General features: G+C 42.4%; 1 protein-coding gene across 1 annotated transcript in view; it reads left to right on the forward strand.

Moving 5' to 3' along the window:
• Window positions 1-20,247, forward strand: part of dync1li2 (dynein, cytoplasmic 1, light intermediate chain 2) — an 83,435-nt gene that overhangs the window by 38,856 nt on the left and 24,332 nt on the right. Inside the window, exons 6-11 of the mRNA XM_072595820.1 lie at window positions 3,129-3,222; window positions 5,030-5,165; window positions 7,603-7,714; window positions 9,382-9,441; window positions 14,494-14,535; window positions 18,928-19,030. Coding sequence (XP_072451921.1) covers window positions 3,129-3,222; window positions 5,030-5,165; window positions 7,603-7,714; window positions 9,382-9,441; window positions 14,494-14,535; window positions 18,928-19,030 — 547 coding nt within the window. The remainder of the gene's footprint in view (window positions 1-3,128; window positions 3,223-5,029; window positions 5,166-7,602; window positions 7,715-9,381; window positions 9,442-14,493; window positions 14,536-18,927; window positions 19,031-20,247) is intronic.

Consider the following 20,247-nt stretch of genomic DNA (forward strand, 5'->3'; position numbering starts at 1 on the left):
CATGCTGTGCACTTTATTAACAGGTCTGTTGTGTTGCATTGTCCAAAGGTGGCTTTGAAAGTTCATATACACAGTATCAGCTGCACAATCTTCATTCATCGTCTCAACTACTTCATCAAAAAGCATGGTGAAATTAGTGGGACATAATTTGTTGCCCACGGATCTGCTCTGAATAAGGTAGTACAATAATGATTGCTGTGCAAGTAATCGGAAATCTTGAGCGGATAATCTATAATAAATTCAAATCCCTTCGTGGTTCAAAACTCATTTAGTTGACTTGAGCAAAAATTCCACAGATATAAATTTACTGGCATCTGTCTCTCATTTCAGTGAGCCAGTGCAGCAGCTCATGTTTTTATGAGATCATCATCTGTGTCCTTAACAATGTTTGTTTTTGCACTTTCATCTTTGGTGTCTTTTCACTGCACTGTTTTGGGTATTAGTCCATTTATACTGATGACAAGAAACTTGATACTGCCTTAGATTTTAATTTTCGCCACATTCTTTAAATATCCAAATAAAGAAACTTGCTAAGTTTTTATCCTCATTCTCCTGAAGTCTTGCTGGCACATGAATTCATGACATTTGGCAGTCATGATTGCTAGACAAGTCATCTAAATCTTCAACTAACAGTTCAGAAGTAGTTCTCCCATTTGAAGAATCTTAATTGAGTTGAACAAATAGTCGAATTTACTTTTTTAAATGCTAATATGAGTAAATTGATCAGCTTTGACTGTAAAAAATCCATCCAGTTCACTGATTTCCTTTAGAAAATAAAGCCTCCATCCTTAATCAGTATGGACCCCACAAAGATTTCTCATTCCATATCAGCATGGTCAGTTGTTAACTATCTTCTGATGTAGATTATCAATGCACTCAATTGTATCAAACCAGCTACTAGTGGTTCAAGGAGAGCCCCAGACCATCATTTTGGAATGAATAGGGATGGATATTGGTTATACCAAGCACGTGTAAGAACTAAAATGTAGAGTTTGGGTGGTATCTTTAATTTCTAGAATCTTTGTTTTAATGTCCATTATTGGTGAAAGGTGAAATTTATGTTCATCATTTTTTTGAGTTTTGAAAGTATCATAGAAGCCCTACAGTGTGGAAACAGGCCATTAGGCCCAGTAAGTCCATATTGACCCTCAGAAGAGTTTCCTCCCCAGGCCCATTCCTATACCCTGACCCACACATCCCTGAACACTCTGGGCAATTTAGTATGGCCAATTCACCTAACCTGAACATATTTGGATTGTGGGAGGAGACCCACAGACACTGGAAGAATGCAGACTCCACACAGCCGGTCATTAGTGGCTGGAATCGAACCCGCATCCTTGTTGCTGAGAGACAGCAGTGCTAACAACTGTGCCACTGTGCCATCCTTACACAGTCTGTTTTTCTATAACATGATAGTTGCATTCTTGTGCAACCCTACTTCGTATAAAACTTAAGCTTTAGAAACAGCACTCAAAATATTCACATTACACCCAGCACACTTTTTAAAGGTTCGTGCTGTAGAATGAATACAGAAGTTGGGAGGTCATGTTGCGGCTGTACAGGAACATTGTGTGCAATTCTAGTCTCCTTCCTATCTGAAGGCTGTTGTGAAATTTGAAAGGGTTCAGAAGATTTACAAGGATGTTGCCAGGGTTGGAGTAGGAGTTATAGGGAGAGGTTGAATAGGCTGAGGCTGTTTTCCCTGGAGTGTTGGAGGCTGAGGGGTGACCTCCTAGAGGTTTATAGACCTCCTTGAGGGGCACGAATAGGATAAATAGTCTTTTCTCTGAAGTGGGGAAGTCCAGAACTCAAGGGCAAAGATTTGGGGTTTGAGGGGGGAAAGATATAAAAGAGACCGAAGGGGCACCTTTTTCACGCAGAGGGTGGTGCATGTGTGGAATGGGCTACCAGAGGAAGTGGGGATTATTACAATTGCAACATTTACACAGCATCTGGATGGGTATATGAATAGAAAGGATTTGAAGGGGTATGGGGAGGGTGTTGGCAGGGAGGACTAGATTGGGTTGGGATATTTGGTCAGCAAGGACAGGTTGGACCTAAAGGTCTCTTTCCGTGCTGTACATCTCTGTGACACTCAGTAGTGTCCCCAGTTTATCAGTCGCGTTACAGTGGTTTCATCAATTGTTTTACAGCAAATTCACATTGACGAAAAGCGACCTGTAGTGGCGTGTGTGTTGGCCTAATTTTTTACAAAGAGTTTAAAAATTAGCTAGGTGAGTCTTTCTGCAACCATGACTGTAAGCTATTGTTGGCCTCTTGGATTGTCAGTGGAAGCTTGTTTATTATGTAGTTGTACAATTAGCAAGAGAGAACATCAAGCTACTGGCTTAGTAGATTCTTGGATAAGTAAGTTATTTTTAGTTCAAAGGTTTATGGGAGTTTGAAGAAGACCTAACTGGGGTCAGAAGTAAGTATAGTCACTCTCAGAAAAAGAAGATTGTCCAGAGTACTTTGAGAAATAAATTATTTCTGGGATGTAATTAGTAAGGGTGAAGTATCTGGCCAGAATTTTGAAGTTTATTAAAAGATCGAGAAAGTCCAAGCTTTCAGTTGAGTAGTTAAAATACTTGCAGGGTAGAAACTGCGAGAAAGCAGTTATGTTAAATGTATAGCTTTGATAGTGAAGAAATTTCCTTGGATTTTTGAATAGGTATTATGATGGTGTTTGGGAGTAGATTGAATTCTGTGCTGTTGTGTTTTGAAATCTTTCAAACTGTTGTATGTAGATAGCTTTTTGTTTTAATTCTGTTTTTGGTTAGATCAAACTACTTTGTAATTTTGGGCCAGATACCATTCTGGTATTTGACTTATTTATTGGTAACATCAATTAGGATCATAACATACTGTATATGCCTTGTGTGAAATGAGTTCCAAATCAGAGATGTTATGGAAAGAGCTCCAGGGTTTGCATTTTGGGGCCCTTGGCCTTGCCTATCAACATGTTTGTTCACTGTCTGTCTGTCTGTCCTCCACGTATTAGAAACAGAAAAGTGTTTTTAGGTTCTGAGGTGTACAAGTTGGCTATATTATGCTTGCTAGATTCTGCTGCTGTTTATTTATGCTGCTTAGTTACATTGTGCTCATCTCTCTTTTTGTTCCCCCTGCAGTGTGACGCGGTCAGTGTACTAGAGAAGGAACATGATTACAGAGACGAGCACTTTGATTTCATTCAGTCACACATTCGCAGATTCTGCTTACAGTGTATCCTTCAAATTAGAAATGGGTGCTGCTGTAGTGAAATTTGCTGAATTCACTCGCATCTATATCGGGTGGCTGTGTTTGTGAACTTATCACACCACCCGTTAGATATGGAAATGGTAAAGTGCAAATGTGAAGTTATTTTCATTGTCCCTTGTCTGTCCTTGCTGTGCCATATTTGCTTCAGAAATGGGTAGAAGCATTTTCTTTTGCTGTAATGAAATTGGCAGTAACTTATGAATGTCAGAAACTCTGGGCGAATGTGGACTTACTCTTTTGCTATTGCTCTCTTCCTTTTTTCCAAGACCATGAAGAAATTTTGCACGCTATGGTTTACTGATTATCCCAGAAACCAATTCCACACTAACAAGAAGCTGGTGTAGGCCATTTGTCCCCTTGAGTCTGCTTTGCTTTTAATAAGCTCACAAATGATCTGTTGGGTAATCTCAAATCCATATTCCCACCTACCCTGATAAATTCTTAAGCAAGAGGTTATCGACCTCTGTCTTTAAAAATATTCAAGGACTCTGCTTCCAACGATTTTCAGGAAGAGAGTACCAAAAGCGCACAAGCCAGAAAATTTGCTCCTCTCTGCTTTAAAAGGGTCACCCATAATTTTGAGTGTTCTAGTTTCTCCCTTAAGAAGGAATATCTCATCCTGTGTCATGTATTGGGTTGTCCAGATCCCTCTGTCTGACAACTCTGCAGTCTCTCATCGTTTGGATAATTATTCTTCCTGTCAAAATGGGCCGTTTTACATTTTCCCACTATATACTTCCAGATCTTTATCTGTTTACTTAACCTATTATCTTTTTATAACTGTGCGTCCTCTTCACAACTTTTCTTTCTATCTTCATGATTAGCAAATTTGACAGCCATGCCCTTCAACCAAGCTATTGATATAATTTGTAAACATTCAGGGTCCCCGCAGTCATGCCTGTGGAAATCTGTTAATTGCATTTTAGCTACCTGAAAACGAAACATTTAATACCAATTGTGATCTTACACAATGCTGTCTCATGTCTGAGAGGAAAGCTTTCCTGCTTTATTCCGACAATCCTACTGACTGATTAATTGTGGTTTAAGGCTAGGCCTGTTGAGTGAGTTGACCTCAGCCAAGACTTCACAGAGAGGTCTGGGTAAGGAAGGGAAAATTCTAGACAGTGTTTTCATTCCCAAAAACCCTCCTTGTCAAGTAGCTCCCTGATGGCTGCTGTCAAGGTTGATGGTAGATGAACTAACAAATGGTGATAGGGGAGAGACACCAGCTGGCAGCCTGCACCTGTGAATCCGAGACAATTGAGGGGTGGGTGGGGTGTGTCCATAGGGTGGAGGAGGAAACCACTTTGAAGATAATTCTCTGGAGGGGGAAGGGCATTAAACACACAACAGATGTTCGTTTGAAACAGGAGTACAGCATTGAATTGAATGGCATCTGTTGGTTTAAGTGTGACTAAAAACACAGGCATGCCATTGTAAACTAGTTCTGAGCTTGGGACATTGAGGACTAATTCCATTCAGTGATTCTCATGTATTGTCTCAAATAATGAATGTAATAACACTGGTAGCTACTTACACCATTTTATTCTAAACACTCCCAAATTCTTACGTTCTTTAAATGTTTTCCTTTTTTTCCCAATGTCTGTTCAGATAATTGAGTTGCAAGTATGAAATTAAGGACACGAGGCTAATGGTTTTATTTGTTTGAGCATCATGTTTCAAAATTAGGGCAAGATATTTTCTCTTCTCCCTGCCCTGACTTGATCAAGCATAATTCCCAGCCAAATACTTTCCTTAATCAGCCTTTCAGATGGTGCTGCCTTGATTTACACATCAATAAAAGAAGAGAAAAATATTGATCTCTTGTATAAATATCTTGTCCACAAAATGTATGATTTCCAGTTTACTACACCTGCCTTAGTGGTGGAGAAAGATGCGGTTTTTATGTAAGTATCTATCTGACCTAACTTAGTGTAGAACATAGAAAAATACAGTGCAGTACAGGCCTTTTGGCCCTCGATGTTGCGCCGATCCAAGCCCACCTAACTTACACTAGCCCACTATCCTCCATGTGCCTATCCAATGCCCGTTTAAATGCCCGTAAAGAGGGAGAGTCCACCACTGCTACTGGCAGGGCATTCCATGAACTCACGACTCACTGAGTAAAGAATCTACCCCTAACATCTGTCCTATACCTACCACCCCTTAATTTAAAGCTATGCCCCCTCATAATAGCTGACTCCATACGTGGAAAAGGTTCTCATGGTCAACCCTATCTAAACCCCTAATCATCTTGTACACCTCTATCAAGTCACCCCAAACCTTCTTTCCTCCAATAAAAACAGCCCCAAGTGCCTCAGCCTTTTCTCATACGATCTTCCTACCATACCAGGCAACATCCTGGTAAACCTCCTCTGCACCCGTTCCAGTGCCTCTACATCCTTCCTATAGTATGGCGACCAAAACTGCACATAATACTCCAGATGCGGCGGCACCAGAGTCTTTTCCAACTGCAACATGACCTCAGGACTCTGGAAATCAATTCCTCTACCAATAAAAGCCAGTACGCCATATGCCTTCTTCACCACACTGTTTACCTGGGTGGCAACTTTCAGAGATCTGTGTACATGGACACCAAGATCCCTCTGCTCATCCACACTACCAAGTATCTGACCATTAGCCCAGTACCCCATCTTTTTGTTACTTATACCAAAGTGAATCACATCACACTTACCCCTTTCCAGAATTTCCAACACCTCTTCCCTACATACCCAATCTCTTCAGCCTCCACACGCAACTTCCCACTACTATCCTTGACTGGACCTATTCCTACCCTAGTCATTCTTTTATTCCTGACATACCTATAGAAAGCTTTTGGGTTTTCCCTAATCCGACCAACTAAGGACTTTTCATGTCCCCTCCTTGCTGCTCTTAGCTCTCTCTCTCCAGATCCTTCCTGCCTACCTTATAACTCTCAATCGCCCCAATTGAACCTTCACGCCTCATCTTTACATAGGCTGCCCTCTTCCCTTTAACAAGGGATTCCAAATCCTTATTAAACCACGGCTCCCTCACAAGACCCTTTCCTCCCTGCCTGACTGGTACATACTTATCAAGGACACTCAATAGTTGCTCCTTGAACAAGCTCCATATAGTAATTGCGCCCTTGCCTTGAAGTCTACTTTTCCAAGCCACGCATCCTAAGTCGTGCCTCACCGCATCGTAATTTCCCTGCCCCCAGCTATAACTCTTGCCCTGCAGTGCACACTTATCCCTCTCCGTCACGAGAGTAAAAGTCACCGAATTGTGGTCACTGTCCCCAAAGTGCTCACCTACCTCCAATTCTAACACCTGGCCTGGTTCGTTACCCAGAACCAAATCCAGTATGGCCTCACCTCTTGTTGGCCTGTCGACATATTGTGTCAGGAAACCCTCCTGCACACATTGGGCAAACACCGACCCATCTAACGAACTCAAGCTATAGCTTTCCCAGTCAATATCTGGGAAGTTAAAGTCCCCCATAACAACTACCCTATTACTTTCACTCTTCTCCTGAATTATCCTCGCAATCCTTTCTTCTACGTCTCTCGGACTATTAGGAGGCCTGTAGAAAACTCCGAATAGGGTGACCTCACCTTTCCTATTCCTAACCTCAGCCCAAACTACCTCAGATGGCAAGTCTTCATCCATCGTCCTTTCTACCGCTCTAATACTATCTTGACAAGCAATGCCACACCTCCCCCTCTTTTACCCCCACCTCTGACCCTACGAAACATTTAAACCCTGGAACCTGCAACAGCCAAACCTGTCCCTGTTCTACCCATGTCTCCGTAATAGCCACAACATCGCAATCCCAGGTACCAACCCACGCTGCAAGTTCACCTACCTTATTTCGTATACTTCTCGCATTGAAGTATACACACTTCAAGCCACTTTCCTGTTTACAGGCACCCTCCTTTGAGATTGATGCCATGTTCCTCACCTCCCTACACTCCAGGTCCTGCACCCTAAAGCTACAGTCTAGGTTCCCATGCCCCTGCAGAGTTAGTTTAAACCCTCCCAATATTTCAGAATTGTGCAAGTGCACCAGGAAGAGCATACTTTAAAATAAAACTGATGATTGGGTGCAAGTATATCTTGCTGTCTTGAAGCCACTCCTTTATAATCATTCTGTATTGCCAGCAGATCTCTAGAGTTGTTGGCAGAGAACCGGCAGTTCTGCTGAAATGTGATGGCACTGTTTGTTGTATCCATATATTAATGTTTGATATTGCTATCCTTGTAAAATAGCACATTCTCTGATTTACTTTGAGTGACATGTACACTTCATTTGAAGTGCATCTGCTGTGTAGTTCCAACTTTGTTTTGTTTTGTATTTTTCAGTCCTGCAGGATGGGACAAAGATAAGAAAATTGCTATTTTACACGAAAATTTTGCAACGGTGAAACAAGATGATACCTATGAGGATATAATTGGGAAGCCCCTAGTCAAAAAGGTAATGTAGTTGATAAGCTTAACCTGCGTTTGCTTTGCTATACTGCTTGGATAAAGGTTCATTGTATTCTGCTCCTGAAGGCAGTGTCTTGCGGCCAGAACCCCCCCCAAATTCCCAGCCCACCATCCAACTTTTAATTATGTGGCCCACCGAGTCTAATTAGTGTGCTTTTATACAGAAAATGTTCAGTTGGTGTCATCCGTGACCATCTTAGATTGTAATGCATTGGGGGCGTGCGGAGAGGAACAGGGATAATAGTAGCTTATATCTAGCACATAGTTACAAATAGTGACTGACATTGAGTCAATCCCAGCTATTCAGGGAGAGAGTTTGATAACTACTTGGAAATGTGTAAATGCTGCATGGAAAGATGTGGAGAATGTGGTCCAAGCACTAAACTTGGAATTGCAATGAGACAAAGCTGATAGATGGATTAATCATTTCAAATGTTGTCTTTGAGAAATGGAAATAAATTAGGGAGGACTGTTTTGAGGGGGAAAGCACTGATTTTGTGGCTATCTCTTTCTTCCTTTTAATTCACCACCAGTCTCCTCTAATTACACTTCAGTGCACTTGGATTCAAGCCAGGTCCTGTGTGGAGCAGGGCAGCATGCTAAAATTCACCTCCGTACCCATTGAAAGCAAGGAGCACTGCAAGTCCTGATGGTTGTCCAGTCTGTATAGAAGCCCACTAATTAGACTCAATAAGCCACACAATTAAAAGTGGTGGTGGGAAGTGCATTTAGGTGGAATCATAACTGATCAAGTTCTGTTTTGATTTGTGTCATTGTCAAGTAGCTCATTATCTTTGTTGAGAAATGTAATAATTCTCTTTTTGACTACTTTGAATTACCATCTCCAACATTTTTATCACAAAGATGAAAGTGTTCAAAGAAAATGAGGGAGAAATGTCTGCATTTTTTTTCCCTAAGATCTCTTAAATTTCTCCTTATTCTAAGCAGTGTCCAGGAGATTAATCTTCTAATTCCTGGAGGCTTAAACTCAAACACAAGGAGTGATCTCTTAGGAAGTTACTGACATCAAAACTGTTTTAGCATGAGTTTTAGAGACCTCCTATAGTCTGATCAGTTCTGGAGACGACAGCAGGACAAATGTGTTGTAGAGCAGATACACCAGAATGATAGCAACTGTGTAAGCGTTAAATTATGTAGACAGATTGCATAGACAAAACTTCTTCCTTGAGTGTAGAAGATCTAGGTGTGATTTAATTGAAATCTTAAGAATGATTAAAGAATTTGACCAGATAGATCAAGAGAAATGGTGTAATTTCTTCTACTTGGTGGTAGGAGTCTGGCCAAGAAATGGAAACCTAAAATGTCTGTTCAGAGGTGATGTAAAGAAACAGTTCTTAATTTAAAAAATCTGAAACTCTTCAACCTTTCCAAAAAAAAAGGCTGTTCGGACTGAAATTTGATTGAAAACTTCAAAGCTGAGGTTGCTAGGTTTTATTTGATGGGATGTCAAGAGTTACAGGACCGAGGCAGGAAATAAAGTTAGGATATAAATCAGCCACTATCCGATAACATTCTGGAACAGGCTCCAGAGGCTTTTCCCCAATGTTTGATCCTCTGGCAAAAAGGAGGAATGTTGCTGTTTTCTTTGTGCTGTCAACACTCTAATTTTCATCAGAGACTTTTTTTTTTCAGCCTGTCCACGATAAAGAAGTGGCTGCGGAGGATGAGCAAGTTTTCCTCATGAAGCAGCAGGTAAGCCCATAACCTTGTGTGTTTGGGTCATCCCTCCTTTACTCCTCCTCATGTCATAGAACATCCTGCATCCTGCAAATTGAGTGACCCCCAGTGCACTCAGTTTTGATCAGGGAAAGGTGGGCTTTGTTGCCCTCCACTGGTGATATTGCAGACTTCGAACTTCCTAAGTATCACTGTTAACATGTTTCTTAAGTTACTCGAGCTGTTTTCATTTGAAACTCGGAGGGACTGGCACACAGCACAGCCAGCTGATCGGCACACTGTAAATTCGCGGTCAAAAATCTACGGTCAGTATCTTGCTCTAAATTCTGATCATTTGTTACCCTTATTCCCTTTGTGTTTTCTGGCCCTCACAGTTTCCTGGTTAAGAAAAGGCTGTTTTAAGATTTTTATTCCTGAGCCCTGAGCCCTCTATAATCTCTAGCTCCTCTATCTCCAGATCTTGTGATTCTCTAATTCTGACCATTTGTGCATTTTACATTAAATCACACGGTCATTCTTGGCCATGTCTTCAAATGCCTAGGCTTGAAATTTCTTCCGTAAACCTCACCAAACCTCTACCCCAATCTTCTTCTTTTAAAGATTTCTCTGAAAACCTGCATCTTTAAGTCCTTGGTCACTGGCTATAATATCTCCTTATGGAGAGTCATCCATTGTTTTTTAATTCTCCTGTGCTATGCCCTGGAGAAGTTTGCCAAAAGGTACTTTATAAACACCTTGTGTTGTAGGCTTCTCTGACCTGACTTTCTGTATTTACAGTGCTAATTTCTGTCTCCCCAGACCCAGCAGCAGACCTTGAGCCCACTGCTGAATTTTCTTATTTGAAAGGAATTCTTTTGAGACTATTATTTCATTTATAAGGCCTTTGCCTTATCCTGACGGTGTGTTGCCTGGTTCTAAACTCACTAATGAGCAGAAACATCGTAGACATATCGCCCTGTAAGAGATCTGCAAGTTTCTATGCAATTGCCTTTTCCTCCTTCAAACCTCTAGAGAACACTGGTCCAGTTTCCTCAGTGTTTTCTCATAGGACAATCCCGCCATCCCAGAGATTTAATACGGTGCACCTATGTTGCACTCCCTTTAGGAACATTGGCCTTAGGAGTGGGAATAGACAATTCAGCCCTTTGAGCCCACTTCGCCATTTAACACAATCATAACTGATCCTGTCATGGTCACAATTCCACTTTCTTGCTTGCTTCACATATCCACCTTCGTTGCATGTATGTAATTCCTTAGACAAGGAGACTAAAACTGTACATAATATGGCTGTATGTAATTGCAGCAAGATCCCATTATTCTATATTCAAAGCCTCTTGCATTGAAGGTTAGTGTGCTGTTTTCTTTCTTAATTGTTTGCTGTGCCGGCATGCTAGCTTTAGTCACTTGTGTACAAGAACAGCCACCTCCCTTTGGACAATAAAAATCCTAATCATTGCCATTTAAGAAATATTCTGCCTTTGTTTTTCCAACGAAAGTGGATAACTGCACACTTGTGTGTTAGATTGCGCCATAATTTTGTTCATTCATTTAGCTTTTTCAAGCCTCCTTGAAACCGTCTTTTAGTTTCTTGCAACTTAGGTTTCCACCTAATTTTGTCATCAAAAAATATTACATTACAGTATTATATCCAAATTATTAATTTAGGTTTTGAACAGCTATAACCCCAACACTGATCCTTGCAGTGGTCTTAAGACCCCTTTCTAGTCTTGTTTTGTATGAACTGTTTAGAAAATAAATTCTTGGTGACCAAATGTTATGCTTGCTGCCCTTGAGAAACTGACATTGGGAAGCCTCCTTGAACTGCAAGATACATGTGATTTGAGGTTATTCCAGAGAGCTGTAAAGAACCAATCACATTGTATGACCACACCATACTTAGCAACATTCCTCCTTCTGATCGTCAAATATGACTCACTTGGTAGCACTCCTATCTCTGACACTTCAAATTGATGAGGAGAAAGAGAACTCATCTCTGCATACCTCGACACGGTCCTGTCCTCCTTAGTCCAAGAACTCCCCACCTACGTTCAGGACACCACCCACGCCCTCCACCACCTCCATGATTTTCGCTTCCCCGGTCCCCAACGCCTTATCTTCACCATGGACATCCAGTCCCTGTACACCTCCATCCCCCATCACGAAGGACTCAAAGCCGTCCGCTTCTTCCTTTCCCGCCGTACCAACCAGTATCCTTCCACTGACACCCTCCTTCGACTGACTGAACTGGTCCTCACCCTGAACAACTTCTCTTTCCAATACTCCCACCTCCTCCAAACCAAAGGAGTAGCCATGGGCACCAGCATGGGCCCCAGCTATGCCTGCCTCTTCGTAGGATATGTGGAACAGTCCATCTTCCACAGCTACACTGGCACCACCCCACCTTTTCCTCCGCTACATCGATGACTGTATCGGCGCTGCCTCGTGCTCCCACGAGGAGTTGAACAGTTCGTCCACTTTACCAACACCTTCCACCCCGACCTCAAATTCACCTGGATTTCAGACTCCTCCCTCCCCTTCCTAGACCTTTCCATTTCTATCTCTGGCAATCGAATCAACACGGACATTTACTATAAACTGACCGACTCCCACAGCTACCTAGACTACACCTCCTCCCACCCTGCCCCCTGTAAAAACGCAATCCTATATTCCCAATTCCTTCGTCTCCGCCGCATCTGCTCCCAGGAGGACCAGTTCCAAAACCGTACAACCCAGATGGCCTCCTCCTTCAAGGACCGCAATTTCCCCCCAGACGTGGTCGACGATGCCCTCTACCACATCTCTTCCACTTCCTGCTCCTCCACCCTTGAGCCCTGCCCCTCCAACCGCCACCAGGATAGAACCCCACTGGTCCTCACCTACCACCCCATCAACTTCAATCTACAGTGTATCATCCGCCATCATTTCCGCCACCTCCAAACGGACCCCACCACCAGGGATATATTTCCCTTCCCTCCCCTATCAGCGTTCCGAAAAGACCACTCCCTCCGTGACTCCCTCGTCAGGTCCACACCCCCCACCAAACCAACCTCCACTCCCGGCACCTTCCCCTGCAACTGCAAGAAATGCAAAACTTGCGCCCACACCTCCCCCCTTACTTCCCTCCAAGGCCCCAAGGGATCCTTCCATATCAGCCACAAATTCACCTGCACCTCCACACACACCTATTGCATCCGCTGCACCCGATGTGGCCTCCTCTATATTGGGGAGACAGGCCGCCTACTTGCGGAACGTTTCAGAGAACACCTCTGGGACACCCAGACCAACCAACCCAACCACCCCGTGGCTCAGCACTTCAACTCCCCCTCCCACTCTGCCAAGGACATGCAGGTCCTTGGACTCCTCCATCGCCAGACCATAGCAACACAACGGTTGGAAGAAGAGCGCTTCATCTTCACCCTAGGAACCCTCCAACCACAAGGGATGAACTCCGATTTCTCCAGTTTCCTAATTTCCCCTCCCCCCACCTTGTCTCAGTCAAATCCCTCGAACTCAGCACCACCTTCCTAACCTGCAATCTTCTTCCTGACCTCTCCGCCCCCACCCTACTCAGGCCTGTCTCCCTCACTTTGACCTCCTTCCACCTATCGCATTTCCAACGCCCCTCCCCCAAGTCCCTCCTCCCTACCTTTTATCTTAGCCTGCTGGACACACTTTCCTCATTCCTGAAGAAGGGCTTATGCCTGAAACGTCGATTCTCCTGTTCCTTGGATGCTGCCTGACCTGCTGCACTTTTCCAGCAACACATTTTCACTTCAAATTGATGCCTTATCTTCGATGTTCAGGTGGATATGAAAGATCCCAGATATTATATTGAAAAGGAGCAGAGGAATTCTCCTAGTTCTGGTCAATATTTGTCACTCAGTCAGGATCAGTGACAGGTTATCTGAAGTTACGATGCTAGCTAATGTTACTACAGCTCAAGTCAAATTCCAAAATGAAATCTGGTCTGAAAGATTGTGTCTTTTTTGTTTTAGTTGACATGGTGGTCCATCACATGTGCCCAATGAGACGGAAAATTGCCCAGTTATGTCCTGTATGCACACAGCAGGTCCAGTCCAATCCAACCCAATTGCCACTCTATTAGTCTACTTCTGATCATCAAAGTTTTGTAAGGAGTCATTAACAATGCTGCAAGCAGCATTTGCGAGATAATAATCAGCTTCCTGACATTCAGTTTGGGGTTCACCAGACTCAGTCAGCTCCTGATCTCATTATAGTCTTAGTCCAAACATGGATACAAAAACTAAACTCCAGTGGTGTCAAGTGAGATTGACTTCCCTTGATGTGAAGGTTGTGTTTGACTGTGTGGAGCTGGAATTTGTGTAGTATTCTAGTGCTAAAATCATCTGACCATTCATCGTAAGATTAGAAATAGGGATGTTCACTGCACGATATTCAGCACCATTTGTGACTCCTTAGATACTAAAGCAGTTCATGGCCAAGTGCAGCAAAACTTGAACAATATCTAGGCTTGGGCTGATAAGTTGCAAGTAACAAGTGTGCCAGAGCATGCAGACAGTGACTGTCTCCAACAAGAGAGAATCTGACCATTACCTCTTGACGTTCAGTGGTATTAATATAGCTGAATCCCTTACAATCAATGTCCTGTGGTTAGCATTGACCAGAAACAGAACAGGGCTAGCCACAAACAGATGTGGTGACATAGTTATGGTGTCATTGACTAGTATTTCAGACACCTGGGCAGATACTCTGAATTGAACACTTGTCCTCCCTATCTAGTATAGCTCTCGATTATTGTTTTGAACTATGCAGTGTTTCATATCACCAATTAAAATAGATGGAATAAAGCTATTTACTGCACTTTCCTCTACCATTCCTCCACAAATCCAAATGTGAACAATTGTGTTGTGCTGAAGAACAATTGCTGGCTTTTGGCTATCCTCAGAACATCCTGAGGTTTAGCTTTTGCAGGAATGCAGATTGATATTGATTTGATGAATGCTCGGAAAGGTTTTGTTTCTTTCTGTGGTGAAAAGTGTTTGCCTTTCAGGTGTATTCTAATGCTGCCTACCCTTTCTCTTGCAGTCTCTTCTTGCCAAACAACCTGCCACTCCTTCGAGACCTGCTGTAAGTCTGAGAAAAAGAGCTTGTAACTGTGAAATGAAAATGTGTTTTTTTTTTAAACGCATTATAAAAAAAAAGGACTGTGTTCCTATGGACTGACCCAATATTTCAGCATACTCTGCACTTGAGTGGTTTGCCTAAAGGTGCCTGTACATTGTCCTGCTTTATAAGTCAGAGGCCAGTATTTGGGAGTTCCCTGATCATGCCAGCAGACATCTGAGCAAGATCCTTTAGTCCCTAGTGCAAGCAAAAGACTCAAACTGATGCAAGAGGAAAGCAGGCAAAATTGCTCCTCCTTGTTTCTTGTACTGTAGAACTGGCAGTAGTAGAGGCCAGGGTACAGCTGTTCTGTACAGCAGAGCTGAGTGTTCACCTTGCTGCAGTTGGAGTTTAGAATGACAGTTGAATGATTGAGGGGATCCATGATCATATTATTGTGCACCTCCAACATCGAGGTGATAATGCTAGCACCTTGAAGTTATTCTAGCCAGTGGTGTTTAAAGAATCCAAGATGTGTCTGGAGTTGGTAGGGAACATGCAGAAAATAGCAGCAATATGAAAGCTGTTTGAGTTATTGCTGAAGGAGGATATTTAGTCCATCATGACTGCACAAAAGGATTCTAATCCTGTTGTTTTATCTTTGTTTCATTACAGCAACATAGATACTAACTCATTAGCCGCCACCTTTTAAGACACTACGATAAAGTTGCATGTGGACCTCAGCCCACAACTCTTATTAGATTTAGTGCCTGTTCCTCAAGATTATAATTTTACCACATTCCCCTCTCCCTTCCACTTGCTGATTTACAGCTATTGCTGGAATGACTTTTTTGTATGCTCTATAATGAAGCCAGAAACAAAGCATCTGTTCACTTTGTTAGCTATTTTCTTCTTATCCACTATTGATTACACGTTTTAACTTCAGGGCCAACACTCACTTTGTTTTCTCCTTTCTAAATGCTTATTCAAACTCTCTCTCTGGTCTTACATTTACAACTCTTTCCTGAGTTTTTTTTATTAACCAGCTAGTTATTTTCTTCAGTTCGTCATCAGCTCAAATGATTTGTCATACAATTGCGCAAGCGTGGGCGATATTATGTTTTTTCTTGAGCCTGATGCATTCCCTAACTACTGTTATAATTATGAATAGTGGGTTTTCCCCTTGGAATTTTTTTGTCATAATGGAGATATACTTTGAGTAGTCTCCCGTTGAATGTGTACCATTGTATCTCTATTGATCTGTGACCTAGTTTAGAATCCCAGTTTATTTCAGCTTGCTCAGCTTTCATGCCCACATACTTATCCTTTATATAGGTTTCAAATATATGTTTCAGACCCAGTCTGCTCCCTTTTGAAGCTGGATGTAAAATTCAGTCACCTTATGGTTGTTGCTCTCAAGGAGTGCCTTTGCTCTGAGGTCATTAATTCTGTCTCATCACCACATCTTATGAGTCACCCATGATTATTGTTGTCCCTTTAAACACCCAATATTATTTCTTGTACACTTGGCCCCACATTGTGGTTACAATTAGAGGGTCTGTACATTATCCCACCATTAACTTCCTTCTCCGACTAGTCCGCATTTCCACCCAATCCTATTCTACATCTTGATCTCTTGAACCAAAGTCAGTCATCTTTAACTATTGCGTAAATGCTACTCTTCTATTTTTCCAGCTACCTATCCTCTTTGAATGTCATTTATCCCTCAGTATTTTGGACTCAATCCTTGTCATTTTGTAGCCAGATCTTGATAATGGTGATCAGATTTATTTACTTCGGAGTGCGCTATCAATTTGTTTACTGTTGTAATGAATGCTACACACGTTCAACCCCTCCATGCCGACCAGATATCCCAATCCAATCTAGTCCCACCTGCCAGCACCTGGCCCATATTCCTCCAAACCCTTCCTATTCATATACCCATCAAAATGCCTCTTAAATGTTGCAATTGTACCAGCCTCCAACACTTCCTCTGGCAGCTCATTCCATTCCCGTATCACCCTCTGTGTGAAAAGGTTGCCCTTAAGTCTCTTTTATATCTTTTCCCTCTCACCTTAAACCTATGCCCGCTAGTTCTGGACTCCCCGACCCCAGGGAAAAGACTTCTTCTATTTATCCTATCCGTGCACCTCATAATTTTGTAAACCTCTATAAGGTCCCCCCTCAAACTCCGACGCTCCAGGGAAAACAGCCCCAGCCTGTTCAGCCTCTCCCTATAGCTCAAATCCTCCAACACCGGCAACATCCTTGTAAATCTTTTCTGAACCCTTTCAAGTTTCACAACAGCTTCCCGATAGGAAGACCGATCCCTCACTCCCACTTTTTAGTTGAAATCTTTATTTCTGGTTTGCAAGTACCAGCATGGTTCAGGTGCAGACCGTCTCACTTTCTCCAGTGGTCCACAAGTCAGAATCCATTACTCACCTACCAGTTTTTGAGCCAAACGGTCATCTCTCATTTTTATGTAACGTGTGCTAATTTGTACAAAGTTCAATTAGTAATGCGGCAGAGAACAGTCTCAGTCTCTCTAATTGAATGATCCTTGCCAATGGCGTTCCTTGTTGCTCCTTCCACTTGAATGGCTCCCTGTACTATGGTGCCATGCACCAATGGACCATGCCCTGCCCCAAACTCCAGAAATACCTTCAAGACAGTTTGGGAGAACATCAGACATTGGACAGTTCCAGAGACTGGAATTCTGCACCCTGTCCTCTGGATTCTTACCTGCCTTACACTGTTATGCTGTCTTGTCTCTAGCCAAATCTGAGACTTTGTTCAAAGTGATATGATTGTGATTGTCTCTCTGATATAGAGAACATCTCCCTCCCTGAAGGATCACCATGTCTAAAGTTCAGCCTTGAGCTCGTAAAATCTAAACCAAAGATGTTCAGATTTCAAATATCCACTGCAACTGTTTGCCTGGGATCACTGTGGCATCCAGAAGCTCCTATATATTGCAGCCTTGACACACCCCCTGTACTGTTGTTATGAATGAGTTTTAATTATGTTCACATTGATATTGTGGTTGATTAACCTTACCAAAAATTTGTTGTCATAAAATTTAAGAATGGAAATAGTCTTAACCACTTACCAGAGAAGCTCAACAGCCAGTTCTATTCTCTGTTGTAGAGTAAGACCCAATTCTAGTGATTAGATTAGATTGCTCACAGTGTGGAAACAGGACCTTCGGCCCAACAAGTCCACACCGACCCACCGAAGCGCAACCCATACCCCAACATTTAACCTTACCTAACACTACGGGCAATTTAGCATGGCCAATTCACCTGACCTGCAGGTCTTTGGACTGTGGGAGGAAACTGGAACACCCGGAGGAAACCCACGCAGACACTGGGGAGAATGTGCAAACTCCACCCAGTCAGTCGCCTGAGGCGGGAATTGAACCCGGGTCTCTGGCGCTGTGAGGCAGCAGTGCTAACCACTGTGCCACCGTGTCGCCCACAATGGTTCCATTGAACATAGTTTTTGTCTCTCCATGTCAGCAAGTCCTTTTGTAACCACCTTTTTTAGGTGATGCTGTCTGTCTCTTGGGTCCTCCTTTCGCCCACTCCTCTTGATGCTTCTTCCTCTGATTCAAGATCTGCCACTCTAGCTGTCATAAGTATGACGAAAATGAGAGCAAAATGCTGTGAATATAATGAGACATGGTTAGACTCTTTTTGTGTGTGCACTCTTGGTTGAGGAATATTCATTGGCACCAGACTGAACCTGCTTCCCCTCTCTCCACCTGAGAGAACAGATAGAGGACTTCAATTTAATAACTTATGCAAAATACTCCATTTCTGACAGTACAACAACCCTTCAGCGTGGAACTGGTACCCATCACTGTTTAAAATTAAAAAAAACAAATTGAACTCTTCATTGCCACCTTATGGTCAGATTAAATTCTTAATCAAAAAGGAAAGTTGGCAGACAAACTGAGCAGGTGTTAAAATCTGACAGAGGGAATATAAGATGCATATTTGAATTATTTGTTTGAGAAGTTTAGCATTCAAGCAGTTCACTGCAAGGATAGGAAAAACTGATTCAGCAGTAAGTTTGAAATGAATTGGCTGCATATTCGAAGCAGTTGGACAATAGGAGTGGAGTGAATTGGTTACTGTCAGCTGACTCAGGAATATGATGGGCCACTCAGTAACTGAGGGTCTGACAGTCTGGAAGACTGAGCTGAAAGGCCATTTTTGTGTGCTCTAGGTTTGGTAAGTTCCTGGACATCGCAAGGAAAATAAGCTCCTTGTATTTTCGGGCTGATTCAATAAGCCAGATGTGGGGAACCTCTTTCCCTATTCTGGCAATGTGATTGTGTTTGCGTTCTACTTTTTGCAAACACATTAATGCATTTAAGGTCAACATGAGTGATACTGTGATTGCTCTCAGGATTCTCCAAGGCAACCAGGTGGCTCTCCCAGGACCCCAAGACAGCCAGGTGGAACAAACATGGTGACTGCAGTACCACCCATCACATCGGGAACTCCAAAAGGTGAGTGGTGTAAAGTGCAAGTAATTTCATAAGTCTTGGTCAGTCTCCTGTGGGAAGCAAAATGTGTGTCCTTTGATAGTTTTAGAAATTTATTTGATATCAGGTGCATAATATACAAGTAAAACTTTGCTGTTATGTCGCATCTTTTCTGACTATTGGGCTTCCCAAATTGTTTCACAACCAATGAAGCAGAATAACTATTTTTGTAATATAGGAAATTGGCAACCTACTTGCACTCAGGAGGATCCCACAAACCGAAGTATCAGCATAACTGGATCCTTTTTTAATGTTGATTGAGAGATAAATATTTGGCTTTAATACAGCGATATCTTCTCAGCTCCTGTTCAAAATAGAATCACGTAAGAAAGTGGGCATTTATTAAAATTAATATTTCCTCTGAAACAACAGCATCTCCAGAGGTATGGCTGTTAAGAATGTCTCCCTAGATTTTGTTTTTTGTTTTTTGGAGTGAGACTCCAAACCACCACCTTTGCATTTGAGGTAAGCATGCTGCCCATTGAGCCACAGCTGACACAAAATATTGAGCAAAGGCAATGATCAACCCATTGGTAAAAGATCAACAAAATAACTCTGGAAACTTTGCACTCATAAGAATATAATTGTGAAGGAGAAAGTGTTTTATATTCAAGAAAGCATTGGCAATTTTATTCTTACAACAGTAATTTCAGTGCTACCAAATGACAACAGCACTCCATTATTATTAATTATTCAGTGAGTGTCTTCCCTCGTTGCAGTTCTGGTTGCTGATGGCAATGGTTCACAAATGGATTCAACTCCTTCTTTTCGCATCCAGGGATGAGGAGTAATTGTGGCAACCTTCATATTTTGATGTAGTAAAAGTAATTGTCCAGTTAATTCATCCAAGGACAGACTCCAGTATTCACTGCACAGTTCCCTCTTCCTCTTTTTGATGGTTTTGAAATTTATTTATACCAGCTGTTACACCCAAACTGTGACGCGACTTACTCTAAAGTTCTCTTGACTTTCTCCATTTATCCTTCTCAGTAAGATCCTGGCCCCTCTCAGGGCTTCAGTTCACCCTCTTTCCATTGAGAGCAGGGTATATTTAAGGTTACCGACTTCTGATCTTCAAGGAAGTTGAGGAAAATGAGGAGTAGATAGGAAAGTAGAATCCGAGTCAGATCAGCTGTGATCTTATTAAATGGCTTGAGGGACTGAATGGCTGAAAGTACTCC

The sequence above is a fragment of the Chiloscyllium punctatum genome, chromosome 26, assembly GCF_047496795.1.
Source record: "Chiloscyllium punctatum isolate Juve2018m chromosome 26, sChiPun1.3, whole genome shotgun sequence".
NCBI lineage: Eukaryota > Metazoa > Chordata > Chondrichthyes > Orectolobiformes > Hemiscylliidae > Chiloscyllium > Chiloscyllium punctatum.